Source organism: Alosa sapidissima, chromosome 12 (genome assembly GCF_018492685.1).
Source record: "Alosa sapidissima isolate fAloSap1 chromosome 12, fAloSap1.pri, whole genome shotgun sequence".
Taxonomy (NCBI): Eukaryota; Metazoa; Chordata; class Actinopteri; order Clupeiformes; family Clupeidae; genus Alosa; species Alosa sapidissima.
Window position 1 is genome coordinate 634922 of NC_055968.1, and position 19368 is coordinate 654289.

Consider the following 19368-nt stretch of genomic DNA (forward strand, 5'->3'; position numbering starts at 1 on the left):
TTTTGGTTAATTTTCATGGATTCAAAAATGTCAAATATTATAGGCTTAATTAAAGGCCAAATACTGAATATTGACTGTGGAATCACTAGCTGGATGCTTTTGAATTTAACATGGTTTAAACTCATATGTTGCAGTAGAAGTGAAAGAAAACTAGCCTATTTGGAATATTCTGTAGACCTGCTGTTCCTTTTATGAGAACAATTTAACTGACTGAACAAGTTTTCATTAGGCTATTGAATGCTTAAAAGGTGAATGCTATATACTTAATTTACCATTAGCTAGATTAGAGTGGTTCTATTGTCATCTAAATGCAGTGTTTTGTTGGCTGTTCAAAGCATTTCACGTTCATCACTCGTGGTGTAGGTCTATGTCTGGAGTGATCGCTGTCCCTTTAAATGTCTGGGACTTTAAATTACGTTTAACTCCGTGCTGTTTTTGTTGATGGACGGCGCCGTCTTAGATTCAGTTTTCTTACAATTTTAATAAATGACACACGCAATTGCTTGGTTAAAGTAAGGAATTGTTTTCACTCGTTTTCTTGCAATTCCCACATAACATACTAGGCCTAGGTTACATTAATAACTAGTTCGAACTTCGTTACTGACAGGCCTAATTTTATTATTGTACGGTTCTGGATGATCAGTCAGATGGCAGCGCCAGCGTCAGCTGAACGAAAGCTTAGGCTACACACTAATCAAGTCCACAGTTGCGTGTTAAAAGTTCCAGCTGAAGTAGCTATACTGCGGAGGTAAGATAGAAGGCAACTCTCTCAGTTCGCGCTAACGGAGTGAGTGTAGCCTATATTTTTTTAGCTGCTATCAGAACGATAGGCTACCGCTCCTTTGCTACATGATCAAGTATTATCAGATGAGTGGGGGTTATCAGAAGCACCGGACATTAACCAGCAGGCCCATATGAGAATCACTCTGGTTCTTCTGGTAGCCTGCGATAGATGGCGTGAAATAAGCTAGAGTCGCCGGAAAGCATCCCTGATGATCAGACCCCCGACCCTGTATGATAAAATTATGATGTACAGATGTTGCTGATGTTGAATGGTGAAGGGATTGTTGATATGTTGAAATGTGTGAACATAGTGATGCAATGAATTTAAATATGTCAAATAAACAGGAAATGTTTCATAAAGTCACAATGCATTGGTTGATTAGATGAAACTAATCAACCAATGCAGAAACTAATCAACCAATGCAGTTATTAATTGTTATTGTAATGATGATATTTACATGCCCAAAATGCATGGCTGACATGGCTAGTATAGCACCACCATCTGGCAACAAAGAGGTCTTCACTGGTCTCAGCTCTATCATTCATAGATATTTCATAATCATCATCATCATATGTTTCAGGTGTGGTGTTTCAAGTTTGTTGTACATAAACACAGGTGTCCTGATTTAATATTGTCCTTAATTGGGGGGGGGGGGGGGGGGGGGGCGGGGGACATTTAGGTCCAACTACCCACGAGGACTCGGGTTCATATCTGACCTGCAGTCAAAGTCTACTTGAAAAAGGTTGGAATATTACTCTCGCTGGCAGGTTGAAATGCTTGCGTCAAAGCACTGGTTTGTAAAGTTTTTCAAGATCAGATTTAAATGAATGTTCGAATTAAATGGATGTTCTAATTTCTAAGAAGTAGCCCACAAAAAATCCTCAAGACAGGTGGTCTTTCATCTGCTTATAACAACATTACTGAAAATTCCCCTGAACAGAAGCAACAGTTCAGAGCAGTCACCCCTTGAAGATTAGATTAACCCTAACCGGCAAGACCACTGTTTGAAATGTAGGCCACATACAATGTAGTGTCACATGTGTACACAAGGTTCTATTTGTATGGATTTCCTGGAGGTGTGCATTTATTACTTTACCTCATATTTTCTGTAGTTAACCAGCAGTGCCAACAACACAACAGCATCATAGCCATGTTGTGATCTGCTTGACACGTCAGATAGTATCTAGTGAAGAAAACGAGAATTTGGTGAGACAGCAAGTAAATAAAGTTGGCCCAAAATGGTTGCAGAATTCAGATTCTGGCTTGCCAGAACAATTATGAACAACACACAACCAAATCAAGACAATAAATATTTGGGAACTTAAATGAAAAATGCCATCTAATGTCAAGCTGACATACCTGTAGGATTGCTTCAAAGATACTGTTGATCATCACATATTCAAGAATAGTGTTCTGACTGATGTTATCAGTCACCTGGAGAAAACAAAACATATTACCTCAAATCTAAATACTAAAACTTTTGTCCCTGACCAAATACACACAAAACCTGAAATGTTTACTCCACTGAAGGTTTTTCTGATATTTTTTATTGTTGGCATAACAAGTAAAAAGTGTGAAGCAGAGGGGACCAAGAAGAAGCTGTGCGTGGAGTAGGACAGCAGGGTGGAACAGGAAAGCAGAGAGATGAGGGGGGCAGGAGAACAGTGTATCTGAAAGAAATGTTGGACTGTGCAAAATAAAATTGAATCTGTTCCTCAAAAAATGTGACTCAAGATTTTTCAGAACTAGTACTTTCGGTTACACTTTACTTGACAGTATCGATATAAGAGTGACATGACACTGTCATGAACGTGTCATAAACAAGTCATAAACCTTTATGACCTAACGCTTGTGTCATTAAGTGTCATTCGGTTTTTGTCATAACAAGTTAGGGTTAGGATTAGGGTTAGAGTTCATGTGTCATGACAGTGTCATGTCACTCTTATGTCGTTACTGTCAAGTAAAGTGTTACCATACTTTCTTTCAAGGTACAGCAACAACTGAACTAACAGTCACCAATATGACAGACAAAATGTAGGTAAAGAAATACATGGTGGGGATCCGTTCAGTATTATAAGCGTACAAATGGATTGTTGGTGAATTGCAGAGCTACACAAGCACATAAATATTCAACAGGGGTAGGCCAAATGTTTAGAGAATGTCATAAGCTCTGTATAGATGTAATGCAGAACCATTCACACAAGGCTAGTAGGCTGTGTAGATTCAAAGCAAACCCACAAATTGCAAAAGGTTTATGTGATTGATATTTGATTTGATATTTGTACTGCAGTTATTATTCTTGCACTGGTAAACAAATTGCACTGTTGGCAATCACTATTTGCACTACTTCTATTAACATAAATGGTATCACACCAGATCATTGCACTGGCACATACTCCATAACGGTAACAGTTATTTCTATTCTGTGATTCTGCAATTACATCCTGATCAACTCCTGATAATTAAAGACAAGATACTAAAGGCCATATTCTCCCACCCACACACTGAAAGATGACATGGAATGGATAAATGGATTTTACCTTGTTCTTTGATATCACACAGAAGGTATGCAACTTAAGTCTGTTGCAATGCTCATTTATAAGCCCATTTTCAACCCTATAATTAGGCTGGGGAATAAAATAGCCCCTTTTAGTAGATATCTAGCACCCCATAATGGTTATCTGGCACCCATATGAATAATTACATGAGCTTTATGCTAATTGGTTGCCTTGCAGCCAAAGACTATTCACAATACGTTCCAGAAACTTCTTCCTGAATCTCCAACTCGAAGTGGTATTGAAACGTGTAGAAGGTGAGATGGTTTGTGTCACAGTCTATATTTGTGTCACAGTCTGTATTTTCTATTGTATGTCATCTGTAAGTCAAAACTGCGTGCATCTATGAAAAATGCAAAACAACGTTTTTAATACGAGTAGTATCAACCTTGATTTCTGCTATGTCTGTGCCATTTGGTGATACTTTACATTATACCGTGTTTTCGGGACTAAAAGGTGCACTTTTTTTTCCTGTGACTTATATATCAAAATATATATAATTTAACATGTTTTTAAATGTTAGTCAGTATGAATTGACATGAACCCTACATTACCACCTACAGCCGTGAGAGGCCACTCTAGGCTTGTGGAATGAGATCGGGAGCTTGGTGAACTTGCGACAGGTCAGACATTTTTTCGTACTTCAGCCCAAAAGTTAAGAGGGGGTGTCACCGATAAAATGTATTCAGTTTTGTTATGTAAATACACAAGTTCTGTGCACTTTCAGTCAGACATTAGGGCTTGCTCTATGCCTAAAACACGCGTGCGTACCATAAATCTCAAATTATGGCCGGGATTCTATTTACAGCCTAGCCTCAAATTCGGACAAATAAATGCCGGCCCCCAAATAGCCTACAAGCCGGGGTAATAATTGCCTACATTGTTTCGATTTAACTTAAATAAAAGAGCTCTTCTTAATATTGTATATTGTTGGTTGGTTTAATACTGTTGCCAATGAAAAGTTGTTGTCCTACACTGGGTCTCCAACATGTCGCTCTCAAGCTACCAGTTGCTTGCCGCCCCTTCTGAGCTTGTCAGAGGCTGAAGCAGTATTAGCCTACATTTAAACACGACTGTTGCCGCGAGGCATTCCAGCCAACGAATTTAATAAAAAAGTAAATCATGCATAATTTAAAAAAAACTGAATTTAGGCTACCGTAGGCCTACGCAATAAGGTTTGTCACTTTGGATAAAAGCATCTGCTAAGTGAATAAATACAATGTTTAGAACCTGCTGAGCCAAAATTGTACTTACGGTCACCAGACACAGAAGCAACTTCAAGCACAAGCTTTTCAAGCTCTCAGAACCGTCTCCACAAAGCAGACTGTCTAATCTCTCCATCAGGTCCTGCAATCAACACAAGTGTGCTTAGACATGACTATTATTTAGGTACATTTAAGATGTCTGAAAGGACTTTAATAAATTAATGAACAGTTAATGAACATCTGAAATCTCTCCATGATCTGACAAAAGTTGTGAAATTTGGCACACTGATTGGGATCAGTGACATTGATTCATTTCCTTGAGTTTCATGTCTGCACCACAGGCACTCTATCTCCACCAATGGTTCAAAGTTAGCATTGCATCCATGCACTTAGCTTTTGATCTGTTTACCCGATTTTGAACATGAAGACGCCGAATTCGACGCATGACATCAATTTCAGCCATGTTGGATCTTCCGCCATATTGGATTTTATCAAAAGTGAAATTACATTTTCAAAGGTTACAAATGTTGTCCGATTTTCGCGAAACTTGGCACAGTGGATCTTCAGACCAGGGGCCTACCCGAAAGGTGGATAGGTTTTAACCGAGGTATGCTGCCATGGCAATTTACGCTGCATCTCAAACCTGTTCCGAGCAGGTTATGTTCTTGGTTAACCCGAGGTTTCCGTTAACCACACCCTTTATAAGTACCACCCCTCCACTAACAATTTCTCTGGAGACAATGTCGGCGTACCTGGATGATCCATACGACATTGGAGCGCAAATCGTGAGGGGCTCTCTTCACAGGGCGAGGGGTTTTAGAGACCGCCAGAAAATATATATATTGGACGATATTCTTTATGAAGATCTAGATTGTCAGCCGAGGGAATTCGTTATCTTTGTCAGATGATCTAGGCAGACGTCTCTAATGTCACCCGTCATAGCAATGCCCTTACGTGGACATTCATGTATTCCATCGGTGATGCTTAACATCTGAGCAAGAATACTGTATGTCCAAAAATAAATCGGACATAGGCCTACAGTATGCTGAACATCTGAGCAAGAATAGCCTAAAATAAATCTGACATAGCCTACAGTAGGCCTAATAAATTAGAATCACCATTTTAACGTGTTGAATTGAATGTCATATTACTGTACCCTGCACATAAAGGCTACACATTTCCACAGCACCAGAATCCGACCGAATGCCTCCCTCCCTCAGCCTTCCACTATTATTTGCGATGGCCAACTCCTCTGCTACTGTCAAACACTCTGGTGCCTTTCCTCCTACAGTAGTGTTCAAAGACACCTTTTTCTTGTTAGCTGTAAAACAGAGGCCAAGTGAAGGCTATAAGCATACTAGGCCTACATGTTTTCATAATTAAGAAATATTAATGCAAGCTATAACTATATAAACCTACTATTCTGAATAGATATTACAACATCATTGAAACTGGTGACTTGCGCTGCAACCCGCCCCTTTTATGTGAACGAGCACAAACTCCAATTAGGTTAACCCCGGTTCAACAAATCAACTTCTTAATCAGCGTCATAGTACCGATTAACACCACTTTTGTCAACCCCGGTTTAACAAAGTAACCCTGGGTTACATCTGGGTAGGTTAAGCTCCTTTCGTAGTACAGGCCCCAAGTCTCACAAAAGTTACCTATTCTGTTATTACTGTAAAGGAGAAATCCAGACAATTTTTACATGGATCTTGATCGCTAGATGTCGGCGAGTACTGTCGATAGGAAAAAACATAACTTCTTCACAATAATGAGTAGAAAACACTTGTTTTGTCATGTAAGGACCCTGCTCATATTGCACAGACCTTTTAATGACATTTTCATTCTGTCAAGAGGCAAAAAGGCACGTTTAGATGATGCCCTCAGATCTCCAGTTTGGTAGCACAGATTTTGGTCGTTTTTTTCCCCTATCCCTATACGTCACATATATCAGACACGATCAATGGTTACAACAATGGTATAATCAGATAGTACAGTATTTATGTATCGCTACAAACCCACAAATCTAGGCAAAAACAATGTCACACAAATCACATTTCAACAGATTCAGCAGCCATTTCTGGTGTCATCTGCCATCTTTGCTTACTTACTGCTGTTTCAGACGTTGCGGCAAAGGATTATCAGTAGTAGGGAGCATGGAGGATGCATCGATGCTGCCTTCAAAAACGACCGTTATTCGAGTAATTCTAAGATATCTTAGAAGGCAGCAAAAAGAGTTTTTTTTCGATTTCGAAAACGCACTTGCTGCCTCGCTCCCGGCTGGCTGTGCTAGTAAACGTTTTTTGACGAAAAAAACTGTTGGACCTGTGACGTCGGACTTGGTGCTAGGTGCTCTAAGCGATGTTATGCGGTTTCTAAGCTAAAACATTTTTTGAAAACATCACCTCACAATCCGCTAGCTGCCTGTGACCCAAATACACTGTAAAATCTATGTGGACAGCCCAGGCTCTAAAAACAGCAACAAAAACAACTTGGTCAAACCTGGACCATAAAAACATAACAAACTGTTCCAGCAAATCACCGACGAAATGCGCGTTCAGGAGCGTTTCAATTGCATGGGAAGGAGGGGGAGGGAGTAGCGAGCTAGTGCTGTTTTGTTTGAACGTCAACAGAAGTGATGTTACCCAGCATCGCTTAGAGCACCTTTAACAACCGGATAGTCGTTTCAATATTTGAAAGCGTTCACTCAATTCAGCCAATCAAATTTGGCAGCAAAGCCGCGAAACCTAGTACCTGATTGTGATGATGCATTAGGAAATTGGCATCATTTGGCCTCTATAAGGGGCACTGTAATACAGGAACTGAGCTCATATCTCAGCAATGCTTTGATGTACAAAGTCCAAACTTGGTACAGGGACTTAGTACTTTATTGTGAGGACGTGCAAGAAGGTGTCATTTGGTCTCTATGGGCAGTACAATACAGGAAGTGACCTCATATCTCAGCAACGTGTTGATGTACAAAATCCAAACTTGGTACAGGGACTTGGTACTTGATTGTGAGGACTCACAAGGAAATTGGCATAATTTGGCCTCTAGGGAGCACTGCAATACAGGAAGTGAGGTTATATCTTAGCCAATCTTTGGCCAATTGCCATGAAAGTTGCTGTGAGTGCTTGCTACCTTGCTCATTCCAGAGGCTAAGCAGTGTCTACTGCGGTCAGTAGGTGGATGGGAAACTGATTGAACCATCAACTTGAAAGACGCATCAGCTCACACCTCCACCGAAACGCAAATCGCCACTTGATAAAGGGTAGGAGTGAAGGAATTATGTTGCCTAATCCTATTTTATTGTAGTGAATTGAGACATGACAAAAACAACACACAACATTTTAAAGCTTTGGCATTGTGTTGAAAAAAGCACACACTTGAATTAGTGACGCAGACGCTGCAATTGATTTACACTCATTTGGGGTGTTCACTGCCATCACTAACCTAAAGAACTAATGAATAGTTGAATACAAAGTTGTGTGTGTGAGTTGTGTGTGCAAGGGTTAACACAAGCAGAGTAACATATTTTATTTTATAAATAGGCAATAGAAAAAGGGTGTGCTCACATCATGAGCATTTGGCATGATAAAAATGAAATTTAAATCTTACTTAAGTTTGATTTAAAGCTCCATCTCTATTTTTGATTGCATACCTTCATGCGCAGCTCAGCCTTGTCAAATCCCATCAGCATGTTGATAATATCAAAACCGGTAGCTGACTTATTCTTCCGGTGCACCCCTCTGAACAAAGCACAGAGAGTCTAGAGGCATGGACAAAGGGCAAACAGAATAAGACAATGGCAAGTCAAAGGACAAATTGTGGTGAATAAAAATGAGGAGCTGCTTTGACAGTGCAGTATAATAAGCTGCATAGAGAACAATGTTACCAGTGGCACTATATGAACAATGAAAGTTCAATTTTAATACAAAAGTCACTGGACATACCTGCAATGCATTGACCACTTTGATCTGATGCTCCTCTCCTAAGGCCTGGATACAGTGGTGAAACAAGCTATTGATGTTGTTTTTAATCTTCAACACTTCATCCCCATCAAGTGACTCTAGTTTTGCCTCCAGGTACTCCAGGTTAACCTACACATATTGGGAGAAGATGGCTTTATTTTAATTCCAAAAGCCAAGGGAACTTTATCAGGATGTAGATCTCTCTTTGTTGTACATGAATGTGCACATTCTTCCAAATGAAACTTTTTTTATGTTTGCAGGCGTTGCTACCACTGTTTACTACAGCCACTTTTGATTGTGATACTATAGCATCATCCTCTCCAGCTGCTGATTGGCCCGTCACCCTTTGTGCACAAGAGGAAACGTTAGTGAATTCGTTAATGAGCTTGTATCTCAGCAACGCTTTGATGTACAAAGTCCAAACTTGGTATAGGGACTTGGAACCTGATTGTGAAGACATACTAGGAAATTGGCATCATTTCACCTCTATAGGGGGTGCTGCAATACAGGAAGTATCTCAGCAACGCTTTAATGTACGAAGTCCAAACTTGGTATAGGAACTTGTCACTTGATTGTAAAAACGCACAAAGACATTGGTTTTATTTGGCCTCTAGGGGCGCTGTAACAAAGTATATGAGCCAATGGAGATTTTTACTTGCATTTGGCGAGACGATTAGAGGGTGCCTATTTTAAACCCTGTAGCCTATGTGGTGCTCAAGTGACGCTATAAACACCAGCGGTGTGCTTACATGACTTACAATTTCTTACCAGTTCCTATTGCCAGTGCAAATGCAAATGAAAAACGGCTCGTGGAGGTGGGTAGAACTGCTGTGTACGAATACGGCAAAGATAGGCCTTTGATAAGGTCTGTGATAAGATGTCTAGGATTAACAATACAGTTCTTTGTTTTGCAAACTTTATGAGAAGAGACCTATGAATAACAATACAGTGAAACATTCATACCTTCATCAAGAAGAGTTCATCCCAGAAGCGAGGATTGCTGATAGCAGGATCGTCTCTCTAAATGTGGGAAAAGGTAACAAAAACTTCAAAAGGACATTCCCAATAAAATAATTTAATGACAACATTAAATAACTAGAATAGCAGCATTGAGGAACTGCAAGAGTGGGCTTGATCAGGTTCAGTTTGCCAAAAGAATTGCAACAGTACCTCATATCATGGTGGTTGCTAGGTTGACATTATAGAGGTGGTTGCTAGGTTGTTGCTGGGGTAATTGGCATGGTTGCTAGGTTGTTGGTAGGGCAATTAAGATGGTTGCTAGGGTGTTGCTAGGGTACATACGGTGGTTGCTACACTAAATAACATGGTTTCTAGGGTGGTTGCTAGGGTAATCATGTTGGTTACTGTTACGTCCCTCCACTACCTTTTGTGGTGCTGTTTCCTTCACTGTTGCTGTCTCCTTAATTGTGTGCAGGTGTGACCTGTTAGGAGTGGGCGGAGCCACCCCTTTAAATGTCTGTGCAGCTGTGCAGTCCATGAAGACTTGTGTTCTGCTACCACGCCTATTGTTGGTCTGCCTGTGTTGGTCCTATTCTGTTATAGTTAAACTCCCTTTTTCTGTTGTTTTGTAATTTACCCCATTGTTTAAATAAACCCCTAGACAAAACGAGCCCAATTGACATTTTTGTCATTCTATGTTGTGGCCAGTGCGCCTGGTCATAACAGTTGCTATGGTGGTTGCTAGGTTGACATTATAGTGATAGTTGCTAGGTTATTGCTAGGGTACAAATGGTGGTTGCTATGCAAAATAAAGCGGTTGGTAGGGTAATGATATTGGTTGCTATGGTGGTTGCTAGGGTCACATTATAATGGTGTTAGGTTGTTGCTAGGGAAATTAAGATGGTTGCTAGGGTGTTGCTAGGGTACATATGGTGGTTGCTAAGCTAAATAATGTGGTTGATAGGGTTATTGCTAGGGTAAAAGCCAAACCATGTGTATACAAGTCATGTACACGGTCTACTGTGGATCTACAAAGATATGTTTGACATGAATTGGATTAAAAAAACATGACTTGTATCTTTTTTTTACATGACCTGTACAAGTTTTGATGGCTAGATATACAGAAAATATGTGATGCAATCTGGGAAAACTGGGTTTTGGCAAAATTGGGTTTTCATTCAATTATTTTTATTTATCACCTGGAGAGAAGAAATACTCTTTTCTGATTGGCTGGCGGGGTGGCTTTTAATTCTGAATAACCGGACACCTATGATGTAGATCGCCGTTCCATATCAATGCTTATAAATGGTAACTATAACAACGATAGTAGGATGACGGTTGAGCCTGGAGGCAGGCTTCGCAACAATGGAATCAACTGTAAACAAGCTAGCTGTCCATGCTATTGCTGTTATAGGGCCAACGAAAGTTGTACAACAAGCTGAATTAGTGAGCTTCTTTTTAAACTGAACCGCGTGTTTCCTTTGCTTTACAGTGGCAACCGGGGGATACGCGGGATAGCGGCCTTCAATGTGTGTCCAGTTAAACGGAATTAATGGACAGTCGGGGAGTTCTTTGCCCCTCCCCCTCGTCCTTTAATTCCGTGTAACAGGACACCTCGGCGGCCGTTATCCCTTACATAACATCTTCTCTATAATTCCTGAAAATATCTAAGTGAAATTCACTAGTTTTATACATGACAATTTGATTTATATTGGCCAAGCTGTCTGAAAGATCATCCTACATTTGAAACCGCGAACGGCGGAGGTGCATAATAGATCTCCCATAACTTGCTTTGCCAGGCTTATAAAAAAAGACAGTTAACCAATCAAAAGCCTAAAGTAACCACACAAATGAAGTCATATCATGTCAATGCACATTTCCCCGCCAGGTATACATTTTAACACTGTGATATGTTTTGATAAACCTAACGTTAATGTTACGTGAGGATGTCTACAGAGATGGCGGAGCTTAGGAGAGGGGAGTCTGAGGTAGCTGCTCACTTAAATGATGCTGCACATCTCAATTTGCTAAATCCTGGCGATGCCAATGCCCTGAACGACATGATAATGGATTATTTCACATCCTTTTCTATTCCTGACAGGCAAGAAAGTTCCCTGGAAGATCTTGTTCGTTCAGTGTAACTTTATCCATTACCATTTTCCCGTTATACATTTCTTTTAAATGGCGACACAAAGGCTTAATACTAAAACTTAGTAAAAGGCTTAATACTAAAGCATAGACTTTGCACAACAGATTCATTACCCCAATGATCCCCTCCAACCTGGGCCGATGTATTTCAAAACACCACGTAAGTGTGGAGTTTTTGGTGTAGCATGTATGGCCTTGGCTGTTATACATTTCTTTTGAATGGCGACACAAAGGCTTAATACTAAAACTTAGTAAAAAGGCTTAATACTAAAACATAAACTTTTGCGCAACAGATTCATTACCCCAATGATCCCCTCCAACCAGGGCTGATGTATTTCAAAACACCACGTAAGTGTGGAGTTTTTGGTGTAGCATGTGAGGCCTTTCCAAAGCAGGTTACTTTCTTGTTGGATGAATCCATACAGACTGGTAAAGGTAGCAACTATGTTATTAGCCTTTTACACTCATCTTGAGAATTATGGACTGGGTGAAATGCACATGCACCTTCATGCAGATAACTGCGCGGCACAAAACAAGAACTGTGGTATCTGTTGTGGCGTGTCTTGACAGGTCATCATTTGTCAATCAAAATTAGTTTCCTTCTGGGCACACAAAGTTTTCTGCTTGGACTGCTTGGATGACATTGCCCAAGTAGTTAAAAACTCAAGTCCATCTGGAATCAATGTGCCATGTCTTTGTGGTAGAGAGGATGGCACTGTTTTTATACCTATGTATGACTGGAGCACATTCTTGGGTACATACTTCAGAAAATTACCCACCATTAAAAGCTTATTCGGTCAGGACTCCACATTAGTAACAATGAAAAAAAATCCGAGAATTGGTGTCGACTTTGATGCACTTGACCCAAATGCTTTGCCTGATCAACTCCTCCCAAAGGGGCTTGACACTAAAAGGCAACAGTATCTTTACAATGAGATAAGGGAATTTGTGACAATGGACAAGCAGGACTTGGTTTGCCCCCTATGTAAACATGGCTGTAAACATGAATGAGGATTAATTCAGTGATTCTGGGGACAGTCATTTTTGTCTTGAATACAAGGGTTGAATCTATAGTTAGTGCTGTAACTAGGGCTGTCAAAATAACTGAATAATTTTGATTAATTAATTTGAGAAAAAATAACTGATTAAAAATATTAGTGCAGATTAATCGATTCCGTATGACCTTTGACCCCGAGCCGTTCTAGTCAGTAAAAATTAGACTGTAAAATGAAGGAGAGAGAAGAAAACGTGCTGCCTGGATCATTGATTGGAACATTTACTTTTTAAAAACGGCCTGATGGTGTTCATAAAAAATAAAGTGTTGAAAATAAAGTCCTCTGCAATGTCTGCAGCAATGAATTTGCATATCACCGGAGTTCATTAACTCTATAGTCGCACATCAATGCAAAGAAAAAAGTGTTGACATTGAGGGGAGTGTTAATTTATTTTCATTGTGTCCCCTAGGTTATATCTGTGGCCTGAAATGCCTTGTATGTGAAAAAAAAAACTTCTTCCCGAAGCACTTTTGAATTTATTTCCTCAGCATATTAGATCATATCATAGATTATTATGGCAATTATTTGAACAGTGAAAATAATAATAAAAGAGTTTTTGAACTTTAATGTCACTAATGCTGATTATTCAATGATTCATTTGAATTTAAATATTTAAAATACTTTCACAGCAAAAAATATATGTGATTAATTTAGATTAATTAATCACAGGGTATGTAATTAATTAGATTATTTTTTTTAATCGATTGACAGCCCTAGTTGTAACTGAACTTTTCAATTTGAATAAGTCATGATATACTGCATATTTCTGATATTTGTGACCAGGCATGGAAAAGCCAGGCGCAAGTCGCAGAGACGCAAGTCGCGAAAAACGACTTTGAAGATTTTTTTTTTCAAAATTAGTTATTTTCGTTTTTTTGCAGAATGTGCAAGTTGAAGTCCTAAAGAAGCAATTCCATGTTTCAGATAACAGCATTGGTTGCTTTAAACGTGATTATTTTGTCCTTGAAAATGGTTAAGTTTCAGGAAGTAAACCAGCGTTTGAATTGGGCGTGACCATTAGTGCTCTTTTGTTCTGTCGGCCAATCAGCTGTATGCAAGAAGTAACACAAGCGATACACATGGCTACTTAATATACAGCGACCCCGGAACTCTCCTTGGCAGACATTAGTGTAGCCACAAACTTTCTCCAGAGCTTATGTACAAAATACGGAGTGATTCTATAGCTGCCGAAAGATACTGGCAGGACATGCAAATCATTGGCCATCTTGAGGCAAACAGACGTACAGTAGTTACTTCGGAGATGACTACATCCACCAAAATGCCGCAGACGAAAAGAAAGTCCCCCCAGACCACGTATTTCATCGGAGGCAATGAAGTCTGCCGGAATACTTTTCAGTTTCTCATAGCGTAAATAGTCCCTGTTACATTGCAATCCCTGCTACATTGCTTGCTAGCTAGCTAATGCTACATTGTTATTAGCTAGTTATTGTTGTTATTAGCTAGCTCAGTACTGTCGTTTAAAATGATGCACATCGAAACTAAGCTGTAATGGGAGGTTTTTGGCTAGTAATGTGAGCATCTGCTATTAATTTGAATAATGCTTGAATTGCTTGAATGGACTGATGCTAATGATTTAGCACCTAGCCTACTGGAGGATAGTTTGTATGAATACATCCAGAGTAAGGTGCAAAGGGGCCTGTTAGCATTGCCTGAATTGAATTTGACGCTAATGGTTTAGCAACTAGTCTACTTGAACATTAATGACTTCAGTGCTGCTCTCTGTTCTGCTTCAATGAAACGTTTAGCTTAAGATATTTTTTCTTCTTCTGTTCTTTTTTTTATATTGCGGCTCTTGCGGTCATCAGGTAGGCCTAGTGGAAAACAGCTCTCCTGAGAGTCACCTCAATATCCCACAGCTTGTTGGAACGGCAGATGGCAGAGTGTTTGTCAAGAACTTCGACTGGCAGAAGCATCTGAGGGGCTGTTTATACGAGAACGATTGCGAAGGAAGATGACAAAATATTTTATCATAAGTGCCTTTCGTTTACACGGCGACCCCGCCATCGGGGCTTGAAGACGCAAAAATCTGAAGACTCCTTCCAGAGTGTAGAGTTTTGAAGACGACCCGGGTTGCGTCTCCGTCTAAACGGCTAAACCAAAGATCCTTGATTACCTCTCTGGCTAAACTGTCAAATTAGAATGTCTGCGCGTGACGTACCGGGGTTCTATCACACCACCACCCAGCGGTCTAGAATGCATATCCAATCGAATATCACATACTCTTGCGTCTTCATATAAACAAAGATTTCCCCCTGAGAATGCTCGTCTAAACGCGAATAAAAAAATGAAGACGAGACGCCACTTCTGCGTCTTCTCTTTTCATCGTCACCGTATAAACGTAGCCTGAGTCCCTACTTCAGAAGGCTTCCAAAGATCAAGAGTTATCAGCACTTCAGGTATTTATATTGAAACTTTCACATTGTGTTCATATAAAAAATAATTGGTTGATGATGGTGTTTTATGAGAAATAGTTAGCCATTTTTAAAATGTCCTGTTATTTGCTTACAGCTTTGATGCCAAGAGACCATGTGTGGTGCTTGCAAAAAGTCACTGTGATGCAGAACATGTAGAATTTCAGTTACTGCGCAATTCAGCGGTTCTGCCCCCTGTTGACAGTCTTTCCTTGCTATGTTAGCCTTTATGCACAGCCTCTCCCTCCCTCCAACAGCCTGGACTAAATTCACTTAACTCTAGTTCTGACTTATTGTGTTGCCTCCAAAGTCAACTGACTTAAAACTGCACTGTCTTGCCTTACTTTTTTGCACTTTACCAAATAATACCTGAACTCTCCTGTACCACAGGGTCAGTCCCTGCCCTCTCACCCTTATCACACTTATCACACAGCCTCACACATGTGGACCTTGTTTGTAATTTAGTATCTTTTTCATAGTATCTTTATTTTTATTGTCTAGTGTATAGGATATTTATCCTTTTTTTTTCTATTGGATTCATATTGACTTCCATTTTGCGATCCTGCTTGTTGTATGTGTATGTTATTGGGTCTTCTATTGGGAACTAGATGTAGCCTAGAAATCTAGACGCACCCTAGCGGCGGCAAATTAATTTGCTCAGCCTGTACGTCTAGTATCAAACCATAGGGATTTCTATTGGCTGACGCCGTGGACCTCATCCAATCACAGCGCTCTATTTTGTTAGAGAGTCTTAAGGTGGTCTTAACAGGATAACAACAGTCCTGCGACGGTGAACAACAAGGAAGGTGGCTATGGTGAACGAAGAGCGGTTGTTTGAATCGGCGTTGGCGTCAACTTTGGAGAAGTTGGACTTGTGCTTTTCTTTGAAAGTTGAGCAACACAATGCACTTAAGTCATTCCTTTCGAAGAAGGATGTATTTGCCGTTTTACCGACCGGATACGGATATGGTGATAGCGCTGGCCTATTGCATGCCTAGGCAGTTTGAAAGACAATTCTCTGCCCGCCCCTTGGATTAAGCGAGGTGAATGGTTCAATGCCAGACTATACATTTTCAATGATGTATTGAAAATGTATAGTCTATAGCCGCCAGGCTAAACTAGATGTGGTTTATACCTTGGATTATGGGATTGTAACATCTTACCCTGTGTATTAATGCATGCTATTCAGGGCCTTTTGTAATAAAAGTATTTCCATTTCAATAAAGTACCTTCTAATTCTGATTATTAAGTCCAGTGAAGTGCCTAATGAAAATAACACTACATCAATATTAACAACACTACAATTCTTTCTGCCCTGCTGCAGGCTAGCAGATCCAGGTGTCACAGTGACACCTGTAGGGGGAAGGGCTACAGATACCAGATGTCACAGTGTGACATCTGTAGAGGAGGGCTTATCTCAATGAGATGCAAATGAGCACAATTGTCTTTCCTTTGACTCAGGTGAGGTGAGAATTTGCAAATATATTAGGCCAGTTTTCTCAGTAAAAGGTTTTCAGAGGGGTATACATTAAAATGACCACAACTTATTCAAATATTATCAGATCTCCATGAGTGAGACATCATTGGATAGCTTTGAAACTACACTTTCAGAATCTGTTTCAAAATATCTCTGGGGAGACATGTGCCTGGTTTTCCCATGCCTGGTCACATTTTCTATGGTTATACTGCATATTCTTTAAATTTTCTGCATATTTATACTGCATGATTTGATAATATACTACATAATAATAGAATAATACTGGCATTGTCTAATACATAATGTCCAGTAACTTATAAAAAGAAAAAGAAACAAAAAAGAAGAGAAAAAGTTACGTAAAACAAATTCAATTCATTGAATGTTGAATGAATTAATACATTCTTGATTTTCATCTCGTTTCGTGTGTTGTGTGTTTGCTTGATGCCAAAGTAACAATTTTTTATCTTTTACAACATATACAGTGACTAAAATAAGTGTGTACCATAACAGAGTAAGGAAAATTTAACATGTGATATTTGATTGTGGTGATTCTATTTAGAATGTCTATCTTTAAACCTGTAATAAAACCATGTTAACTCATTGAGTGCCAAAAACGTAATATTACGTTTTTCCTTCCCATGCGTTGAGTGCCAAAAACGTAATATTACGTTTTTAAATTACAAAACTAGACATGTGATTTTGGGGAACTCTGTGATGAATGGAAGTGAAATATATGGCGATCGAAAACTCATGAAAACGCACAATCTGGACATTTTATCTGGACATTTAATCTTAAAACTCTTTGTGCTTTTGATGGTTGCCGCTTTGGGTTGAATCAGTGACAAATGCACATCAGGTCACGTCAGGTCCTTTTTTTCATAGCATGTCTGTAACAAATGTTATCATTATCTGAGGTCAGCCTATTAACACATTGAATGCTGCGCTGTTTTCGGAAGCTTTGGCCCAGAATGCAAAACCCATTTTCGTGGGTTTATCACTAGGTGGTAGTCTCGCCAGGTCTCGCTAGGTCACTTCCCGGAAACTTTACAGGCAACACTTCATATTTCATCAAAGACGCTACATCTCCATTTCTAGAAATAAAACAGGGATTTTGATGAAAACTAGCCACTGTTTAGCTTGGGATTTCTTAGGAATAGAGGCATGTAGAAATAAACGGGTTGTACCCACTGAGAGCTTAAAGTCTCACCCTTTGAACAAGCTATAGTATGTGTCCTTAGCTATAACATAGAATACGCTGTGGCTCTACAAAAATCATCAACAATGATCAAGATTGCTGGCACTCTGGGCCAAAACTTCCGAAAACAGCGCAGCATTCAATGTGTTAATAGGCTGACCTCAGATAATGATAACATTTGTTACAGACATGCTATGAAAAAAAGGAAAACAGATTTTAAATGAGCTTGAAAGCAGCTTCAAGGTGGTATCAGAATCTTAAGCATCACATATGGTTTAAAATAGATATTTCACAGCGCTAATTGTGTTTTGCTAGGGTAATCATGTTGGTGCTTGCTAGGGTCACATTATAGTGGTGGTTGCTAGGTTGTTGCTAGGGTATTTAGCATGGTTGCTAGGGTGTTGCTAGAGTAATTACGATGGTTGCCAAGGCATTGCTAGGGTATATATGGTGGTTGCTAAGTAAAATAATGTGGTTGGTTGCTATGGTGGTTGTTAGGGTAATCATGTTGGTTGCTATGGTGGTTGCTAGGTTGACATTACAGAGGTGGTTGCTATGGTAATTAAGATGGTTGCTAGGGTGTTGTTAGGGTAATTAGGATGGTTTCTAGGGCTTTGCTAGGGTACATATGGTGGTTGCTAAGCAAAATAACACGGTTGCTATGGTGGTTGCTGGGGTACTTAAGTTGGTTGCTATTGTGGTTGATAGGTTGGCATTATAGAGGTGGTTGCTAGGTTGTTGTTAGGGCAATTAAGATGGTTGCTAGGGCGTTGCTAGGCTACATATTATGGTTGCTATGCTAAATAACATGGTTGCTATGATGGTTGCTAGGGTAATCATGTTCGTTGCTAGGTTGACATTATAGTAATGGTTCCTAGGTTGTTGCTAGGGTAATGAAGATGGTTGCTAGGGCGTTGTTAGGGTACATATAGTGGTTACTATGTTAAATAGTGCAGTTGCTATGTTATAGCTAGGTTGCTAGGGTTGCTGGGGTTAAAGCCAAACCATGTGTATACAGGTCATGTACATGGCTTCGCGCGGTCCCATCTTTTATTACATGACCTTAACAACTGGTGCTAGCTAGGCATTGAACTGGGCTTGATTCAAGGATTCCAACGTTACTTCATTTTTGAAAATCGGACATACGGGTCAAAAGTTACATGCACACACCTTCACAGACACAGACAGTCCAGCCCAGCCCAGCCCTGCTTTACAATTAGGCAGCTGCCAGATGGCTTAGAACTCTGCCAGGTGCAAGCAATCAAGGCTGAGTAGCAGTTAGAGAGCTGCGATGTCATTAAGGAAATTCAAATCCTGAGCATTCCGTCAAATCCTTTCATTTCAATGGGGGCAAAAAAACGCCGAAAAACCGGGAATAACACAAAAACGACAAGGGGCAGTCACACCATTTTTAGAAGCACACTACTCCGTTTCGGGACAGAATTTTTGGAGTTTGAACCGTGTCAATAGCTCAAACGGTCTAGGAGCAGTAGCGTTCCCAAAAAGTGGGTGAACGGCCCTGATCAAACCCACTATTAAAGAAAACTTAAGAACAATAGTGGGCTTGCTTGATCAAACCCACT

The 19368-nt window shown here is 39.9% G+C and overlaps 1 protein-coding gene across 3 annotated transcripts in view; it reads right to left on the reverse strand.

Moving 5' to 3' along the window:
• Nucleotides 1-19368, reverse strand: part of armh3 (armadillo like helical domain containing 3) — a 129388-nt gene that overhangs the window by 103882 nt on the left and 6138 nt on the right. For all 3 annotated transcript variants that reach the window (XM_042056163.1, XM_042056162.1, XM_042056164.1), the window contains exons 3-8: nt 9482-9538; nt 8501-8647; nt 8209-8316; nt 4594-4686; nt 2144-2218; nt 1881-1967 (exon numbers count right to left, since the gene is read on the reverse strand). In XM_042056163.1, coding sequence (XP_041912097.1) covers nt 1881-1967; nt 2144-2218; nt 4594-4686; nt 8209-8316; nt 8501-8647; nt 9482-9538 — 567 coding nt within the window. The remainder of the gene's footprint in view (nt 1-1880; nt 1968-2143; nt 2219-4593; nt 4687-8208; nt 8317-8500; nt 8648-9481; nt 9539-19368) is intronic.